Raw genomic sequence first — 8,403 nt, 5'->3', positions numbered from 1 at the left:
CTACAGTTCTGGCAAGAGGAAAAGAAGTCCTTTACTTTCTGCCTGAGTGTGTGTGACCTGGTCATTGTTCAGCTTGAGGTTTCTGTTCAGTGCTGTTCTTGCAATCACTTTGCTGAGGATGACCCCATAGAAAGATGGCACTGATCCAGACTGGCATGTATCTTGTCTGTCTGTGAGGTCTTGGATATCATTAGCAGTTAGGAAAAAACTGTAATATAAAGTCATCTTAGTGTTGCCTTTGCATTTAAAAGTGCAGATGGCTTGGCACTGAGCTAGCTGTAGGTAGCCCACATCAATGTCCCTGCCAGATGTGACTGGGTCTATTAAAAAGAAATCAAAGCTTTTTATTTGACTTGCTAATTTTTACCAAGTTTTTGTGTACCTCTGATTCACTGAGCTTGTTTCACCCTTCAATAAAGCTTCCCTAGCAGATTCAAATACATAATTTGTTCATAGGGAGCTACTGTGGTATAAATATTTAATCTCCAGATTAATTACTCATCATCATGCATCCATCAGAGATGATGCTGACTTCTATTTTCAGTGATCTGCTTTAAATTCTCATCAAGATTTTACTTTGTTAATGTATTATCATGGAAGTCTTATTGGAGAATGGATGTATCATCAGTCATACAGTTAACTCTACTCCATGCATATTTAGGTAAGATCACACATGATCAGAGGGCTGGAGCACTTCTCCTATGAGGACAGACTGAAGGAGTTGGGGCTGTTCAGTCTGGAGAAAAGAAGGCTCAGAGGTGACCTAATTGTGGCCTTCCAGTATCTGAAGGGGGCTTACAAGAAGGCTGGGGAGGGACTTCTTAGGATCTCAGGTAGTGATAGGACTAGGGGGAATGGAATGAAGCTGGAGGGAGAGATTCAGGCTAGAGGTGAGGAAGTTCTTCCCCATGAGAGTGGTGAAGCCCTGGAATGGGTTGTCCAGGGAGGTGGTTGAGGCCCCATCCCTGGAGGTGTTTAAGAGCAGGCTGGATGAGGCTCTGGCCAGCCTGATCTAGTGTGGGGTGTCCCTGCCCATGGCAGGGGGGTTGGAACTGGATGATCCTTGTGGTCCCTTCCAACCGTGACTGGTACTATGATACATCTAAGTATACTGATAGGAAATCATCAGTTAGGGTATCAACACTGATTGTTTCACATACCTGGAAATGGAGTCAGCGCTACAGAAAAAGCTTTAGAGGCTTTTTTTCTGTTAAGAGTTATTGTGGTGGTTTGAGTCTTGCATTCCTGTGTTCAGTGTTGTAGCATCTCTGGTAAAGGCAGGCTGTATCCCAGTTGCAAGGTGGATTGCTGTTGAGTTAGCAGTCTGGAACAAAAAAGGGAGATTTTGTTTGGGTTTTTTTTTGGTGGCTTCTTTAAAGCCTTTATGCTACAATGATTTGCCTTGCAAAAGCCAGCTTTAAGGATTCTGTGTGCCTGCACTTGTATGTGAAACAGGAGCTGGGATATCCTTTCCTTTGGCCTTACTCTCTCAGTTGCTTTGGCAAGGGAGAAACAATTTGATTGTCAGACTAGAACTAATATTTGTAATGACTTTGCACAACTAAGTTGAACTCTGAAAGGTGTCTGCATAGGCATCTTTAAGCTCTTTAAGATGGCACAATACAGAAGGGTCAAAGCACATGTGTAGTTGTTCTTGCTTAGTGCTCACTCCTGTCACTACTGCACTGGGAGGCATTCCTGTGGCAGTGAGTACTAGGAGATAAAGGCTGGAATAGAAATAACTTTGAGGATAACTCACTGAAAAAGGAGTGGAAGGGTTTGGAGCACAGATCTGGATCCATGTTGGTCTAAATCCCAGCTGCCTATCAGTTTTCCTGTTAAATTCTGCCCTTATCAGAAGTCTTGTACTTGGTGACTTCATAGTTGGAACAACTTCATCTGGTGTTTGAATGGTTGATGCTTGTTGCTGTGTTCTGGAAGTTTCATACCAGTGCACTTTAGGTGTTCCCCACCATCTGTACCTGACAGTCACAGAATCACTGCATGATGGATATTGGAAGGGACCTCTAGGGATCATCTAGTCCAACCCCCCTGCTAAAGCAGGGGCACCCACAGCAGGTTGCCCACAATCTCAATGTCCAGGCAGCTTTTGGACCAAGTGCTCCAGCTTTGGTCTTACTGGGGCAGAGTAGAGGAGGAGAACCTCCCTTGACCTCCTAGCCACATTCTTCTTAAGGCACCCAGTTGTTTGTCCTCTCTCATGAGCAGCTTGCATTGGTATTTTTACCCCAAGTCTGACGTGAGTGTAGCTTTTGGCTTCGTAAGCTGCAGAAGTGGAGATTGCTTTGATCTCACAAAAACCTGCTGGAATTGTACAGGCCTTACTCTTTGAGGAAGGGTCCCTTTTTCTGCTCAACTTTACAGCCAGTAGTATTTGCTTGAAAGTATGCCTTAATTTTGAATGTCTTAACTTGCATTTCTTGGCACATCTTTGTGGTGGTGTTTGTTTTTTCCCTTCGTGCCTCTGGTTTTTGTGGTCGTTACTGCCTAGTGTGTTTTAATGGATGCTATCTGCCTAACCATTTATTGAAATAACTGTCTTTGCAGACAAGGTATGTAACAGGGAATGCCTTCTGTTCTCTTTGCATCCAGGCCTTTTTCCTCAGTTCTGACCTGATGTAAGGAAACTTGTAGCTAATGTTACATTAGTGACTGTGCAATAAAGACCCACAGAGAAACCTGCGCCTGTATCTCATTGTGTAATTAACCTCTCCGAGCTAGAAAGTAGATCTTTCTGTCGAGAAAATAATAGAATTCCTCCTTGAGAATGAAGCAGTTCATTATGAGCAGAGTCTAATCAGATGTCCAACATTCTGTGATACTTAAAAGCTATGAAAGGCTCTGCTGAGCTGCATTATAATTGGAATGAAAGAACAATGACCCCTCTGTTGCCGCCGCACCGACTGAAGGCTATCTAATTATTTGTTGCATTCATCTAGATGCAGCATGCCTTCCAAAATGGGATTCCTAATGTTGAGGACCTTTGCTGGAAGGCTTCATTCGACCCTGATCATCAAACTTGACCTGTCAGCTAAACTCCTTTTTCCATTGTGACTTGGTAAGACTCGGCGTGGCTCTGCGGTGTGGCGCAGCTCTCAAGAGTTTCGTGTTCAATGGTTGTGGCTACCAGAATCTTACCAACAAAACCTGTTGAGTCAAATGAATCTGCCAGTTTTTAATCAATAAAAATAATTGGGAGAAGCCAGTGTTAAATTCTCACTGCTTAGCCATGCTTAGTGTTTCGATCTTGTTCAGCCCAATTTATTAGCTGAATCATTTAAACAAGTTTCTTGGGATGGGAAGAGTAGGAGCCGACCTCCTTGGCTAAGGAAATGCCTCCTAAAATAATTGTGGGCAATACTTGCATGTGAGGCCTCCCAAACTGTGCTGTTACATACCCTTTGTAGGCAAGCCATGTCAGCATGAGGAAAGAATGGCATGGGTGAAGTGTGGCATGGGTGAAGCGTGGCATGGGTGAAGCGTGGTACGGGTGAAGAGTGGCGCCAGCTCCACCTTTACTACTCTTCAAGTGTTCTAGAAGCTGCCACCACTTCCATTTACCCAACCAAAAGACCTTCTAAGCTCTTGCATCAGTATAGCCGAGGTGTTTGCTGAAGAAATGGTGTCTTTGGTTCCAGCAGGCTGGCTTATTTTATTCGAGGCAGCTTTGCTGATAAACGGTGAAGAACATACACATGACTTGTAACAAATGGCCAATTTACTTTTGATACTGGTAATTATTTGTCTTTCTGACAAATAATTCTTTCCCTCTTTCTTTTTGATGTGACAAACTCGAAGTGCCTGAGTATTAGCACATGGAGAACTGATTGTATAATCAAATAGTCTTCAAAGATCCTGCGGAATAACTTGGGGGCCTGAAGTGAGTTAATGTTCGTGGTCAGAGCTGATAATAATACTTAGCATTTGTGGAGTGCTTTGAAGATACAAAGCACTATGTGAACACGCCCTAACACCACAGCTGCAATCAGGCATTTTTTCTCAGCCATACAAATGGAGGAACAGTTGCAGAATTAAATGGATTCATTTCCAAGACAGTCAAGTATGTGGTTGACTTCAAATACGGCAGTGCAGTGGCTGCTGCTCCACTGCTTCTCGATCCCAGATGGAAATGGGTGTCAAAACTGAGTCTGAAAGTCTGCAGATTCTTAGCTGTCAATCTGGTTTTAGAAAAATTGGGGGGAAAAAAGAGAAAACTTGGTCCCCTTCTTGTGGTAGTTAAAGAAAATTTCTGAGTTCTCCCTCTCTACTCAGCTCTGGAGAGACACCCCCCCCAGAGTACTGTGTCCAGTTCTGGAGCCCCTATTGCAAGAGGGCTATGGACGTGCTGGAAGGTGTCCAGAGAAGGGCCACGAGGATGATCAGAGGGCTGGAGCACCTCTCCTGTGAGGACAGACTGAAAGAGTTGGGGCTGTTCAGGCTGGAGAAAAGAAGGCTCTGAGGTGACCTTATTATGGTCTTCCAGTATCTGAAGGGGGCCTACAAGAAGGCTGGGGAGGGACTTCTTAGGATCTCAGGTAGTGATAGGACTAGGGGGAATGGAATGAAGCTGGAGGTGGGGAGATTCCGGCTGGATGTGAGGAAGTTCTTCCCCATGAGAGTGGTGAAGCCCTGGAATGGGTTGTCCAGGGAGGTGGTTGAGGCCCTATCCCTGGAGGTGTTTAAGCCCAGGCTGGATGAGGCTCTGGCCAGCCTGATCTAGTGTGGGGTGTCCCTGCCCATGGCAGGGGGGTTGGAACTGGATGATCCTTGTGGTCCCTTCCAACCCTGACTGATTCTATGAATACAAGGTGAAAAGCGCCAAGCAAGCCATTATTTATCTTCAGACAAGAACTTAGTCTAGAGCACTGGTGAAGCAAATCCTCTGATGAGTAATTTTCTTCACCTAACTGAATTTGAGCATTCAGCTGAAAATATCTGAAGCATACAACTTCCATTCCTGCCTGCTGGATCCTGACGTAATGAGGCCAACAGAGACAATCCCATATGTTGCAGGTACCTGCTTGGGTTTTATTTTCCCCTGATTTTTATGCTCCTGTGAACATTTTGCCAAAGATAAAGTCGAAAATATTGGTAAATCTCACTTTGAGAAATAATGGGTTGAGATTACAGCCCTGTAGCCTCTGCAGTGGGGCTAATGTTACGCTAAAGAGAGGCTTTGGGGAGTTCAGGGAAATCGTGTGATAAATGTTTTGCTGTTTATTTTTCATTAGCTTTCAGGCATTGCAATCTTTTTCAGGATCCCAGTTCTCCCTGAAAACTAAGAAAACATGCTCGAGGCAAAGGTAGGTTTTGTCTTTCTTCCTAGATACTGATGCTTACATAAATCGAGACAGGATAACCAGAGTTTGAAGCCCTTGGGCTGTTGTGGCTAACTGCTGACACTAGGTGTCAGGGTCTGATTGGTGCTGCAGGAGGCTGCTCGGGGTTCCTAGCAATGGTTGAACGTACTCATGATGTCCCTTAACCAATGTGAGGTACCTGAAAATGCTAAAACGCTACCATTTCCCCCCAAAATGCAGATCTGAAGTTTCTCTGAGGTATCTTGCAGCAAACCTTCTGACCCACCCTACTGACTGAAGCATGCCTGAAACTTGCAAAGAAGAGGATGGTCCAAGGAGGAAGGACACCGATCTTGGGTTTCAGAGCTCAGGCACAACTTCCTGGGTGACAGCAACTACTCAGATCCTGAGAGAAAGCTCCACAAAGGTACTGCTTCCAGCTCTTAATGGGAATGATTCTTGTTGAGAATCAGGGCTTCTAGGCCTTAGCCTCTGAACTCATCTCCTATTCCATAAGGACAAGAGAGAGTCTGAACCTGCAGAAGAAAGGGCTGCTTTAGGTGCTGTTGGGAGGTATCCAAGTATCTCCTTGGACACAAAACCAGTGTCTTCAGTGGTTGTTGATAAAAGTTGTTCCTTTGCTGCACACTTGCCAGATTGGTGAATTTCCATTTTTTTGTAGCAGACACGCCTCTGGGGTGATCTTGGCTTCCTGAATGACGGGAAGATTTCTCTAGTGCCTCTGCAGAAACACAGGTGATGCAGTGACAGGGCCTTGGACAGTGCTTCGGTGTGTCAGATAGATAAGTAAAGTGAGTGGAGGTCTTTGGGGATCTTCTTAATGCTCAGCAAGAGCTGAAGGGTGGGGGGCAAAAGGATGGGGCCAGACTCTTTACGGTGGCATCTAGCAACAGGACAAGGGGCACAAACTAGAACCCAGGGTGGTTCTATCTGAAAAGGAGATGGAACTTCTTTGCTGTGAGGGTGCTGGATGGAACCCTGGAGGTGGCTGCTGAGAGAGGTTGTGGTGTTTCCTTCTCTGAGGAGATTAAAAGTCTGGTGGACTTTGTGATCCTGGCCCAGCTGCTGTGAGTGCCCCTGCTTTAGCTGGAGGGTTGGATTAGGTGATCTCCAGAGGTCCCTTCCATCCCCTGCACTTCAGTGATTCTGTGAAGTGGGGGTAACCGTGAGATGCTGAACTTTGTTTACACACACACACAGACCCATTCTCCTTTTTATGAAGGGACCTCAGCCCAGGCAGGAGGATGCACAGCATCGAACCTCCCCTCCTGGAAGCTGACAGAAGCCCCGCACAACCGGCAACAAAGATGATGTAGAGGGCCGCTTTTGATCCCTTTATTGTGCACAGGGAAGGCCGGAGGGAAGGGGGTGCCGCGCTCACTAAGATGAAGGCCGATGAGGAGGGGGTCACGACACGGCCGCTTCCCAGGGGCTTGCTGTCGGCACAAGCGCTGCAGCGCCGTCCTCCCTCCTCCTTCTCTCCTGCTGCTGCTCCTCCCGGAAAGGAGGCCGTGCCCGCGCTCCCCGCCTCGGCGGGAGGCGCTCGGCGCTCGCCGCCCACCGCCGCCGGAACAAAAGGCGCGGCTGCATGGTGGCTGCGGAGCGCCTGGCCGCGCCCGCGCCGCTGCGAGCCCTTCTCCGCTTCCCGCTCCCCCGTTCCCCTTCCCGCCACCATGTCGGGCAGCGGCGGCGGCAACGGCAACAGCGCGGTGAAGAAGAGGAGCCCGGCGGGCTCGGCCTCCTCGCTGGCGCAGGAGGAGGAGAAGCAGGCGATGGAGAAGATGCTGGAGGTGGCGAGCGGCGCGGCTCAGGAGAACGGCTGCGCCCGCTCGCCATCGCCCTGCGGCTCAGCTGAGGGCGAGGGGGTGACGCTGCAGCGCTCCATCACGCTGCTCAACGGCGTGGCCATCATCGTGGGCACCATCATTGGGTCCGGCATCTTCGTCACCCCTACCGGCGTGCTGCGAGAGGCCGGCTCGCCCGGTTTCTCGCTGGTGGTGTGGGCTGTCTGCGGGGCCTTCTCCATCGTGGGTGCCCTCTGCTACGCTGAGCTGGGCACCACCATCACCAAGTCCGGCGGCGACTACGCCTACATGCTGGAGGTGTACGGCTCTCTGCCCGCCTTTCTCAAGCTCTGGATAGAGCTGCTCATCATCCGGCCTTCCTCACAGTACATCGTGGCTCTGGTCTTCGCTACCTACCTGCTCAAGCCCCTCTTCCCTACCTGCCCGGTGCCTGACGAGGCTGCCAAGCTGGTGGCTTGTCTGTGTGTGCGTAAGTATCTGCAAACGCTCTCCATGAGCCTGCCGTCCTCCTCCCCCACGTGGCTCACCGTCGCCTTCCCCCAACAAGTAAGCCCAAGCAGCTCGCTGCCGTGAGCCCATCGCGTTGTAGGAGACGCACCACCTCTCCCGTGCTACACTGGTTCCCTGCTGGGGCTCTGGGGGCTGTTCGGAACAGCGGGAGTAGAGATGTGTCCCCCAACCCAAACAAATTGAACACAAATTTCCCACAATGCCGGTTACGGGCTGCAAGCCTCCGATCTCTAGCGGTGCGGCGAGCAGCACGCAGTAAAAGCAACGTGCGTTTTGCCTGTGTGCTGGAATGGGATCTCTTGTGCTCTTCCCCCAGGGGTAAAGTCCCCAGCCCTGCAGCGTTGTGGTGCCTGGGATGGGTGTTTTATATGCAGACGTGAGAATAATGTGCAGTTAGGAAATTATCTGTCACGAGCAACTGGTGCTGAACGTGGCCTGTGCTGCGGCGCACGGCAGTTTTCAGCACCAGTTTGGAGATGAGATGTTTCTCAGCTGTATGTGTACTGATACCATGCTCAAAACCTGTGGGTTGTTAGGGTTTTTTGGTGTTTTTTTGATAGCACAAATTATAATATCTCATGGCGCTTGCAGAGAAGTTCAGTCACGCAGGGATGAACTTAGGGCACAGATCTTTCCCCCATGCTGCAGTTTTTATCACCTTTGGTATTTTCAGGTCTGCAGGTTTGCCAGTGAAGCTCCGTTTTCCATTCCTCTAGTGACATCCAAATTCACCCTCGAAATGCAAG

At 48.7% G+C, this 8,403-nt stretch overlaps 1 protein-coding gene across 1 annotated transcript in view; it reads left to right on the top strand.

Moving 5' to 3' along the window:
* Positions 1–6,868: 6,868 nt before the first annotated feature.
* SLC7A5 (solute carrier family 7 member 5) overlaps positions 6,869–8,403 on the top strand; it is a 43,445-nt gene continuing 41,910 nt past the window's right edge. Inside the window, exon 1 of the mRNA XM_009904464.2 lies at positions 6,869–7,616. Coding sequence (XP_009902766.2) covers positions 7,016–7,616 — 601 coding nt within the window. The 5' untranslated portion in view covers positions 6,869–7,015. The remainder of the gene's footprint in view (positions 7,617–8,403) is intronic.

This window comes from Dryobates pubescens, chromosome 19 (assembly GCF_014839835.1).
Source record: "Dryobates pubescens isolate bDryPub1 chromosome 19, bDryPub1.pri, whole genome shotgun sequence".
In the NCBI taxonomy this organism is placed as follows: Eukaryota; Metazoa; Chordata; class Aves; order Piciformes; family Picidae; genus Dryobates; species Dryobates pubescens.
The sequence above is the reverse complement of the archived record's forward strand: the minus strand, read 5'-3'. Positions and strand labels throughout refer to the sequence as shown.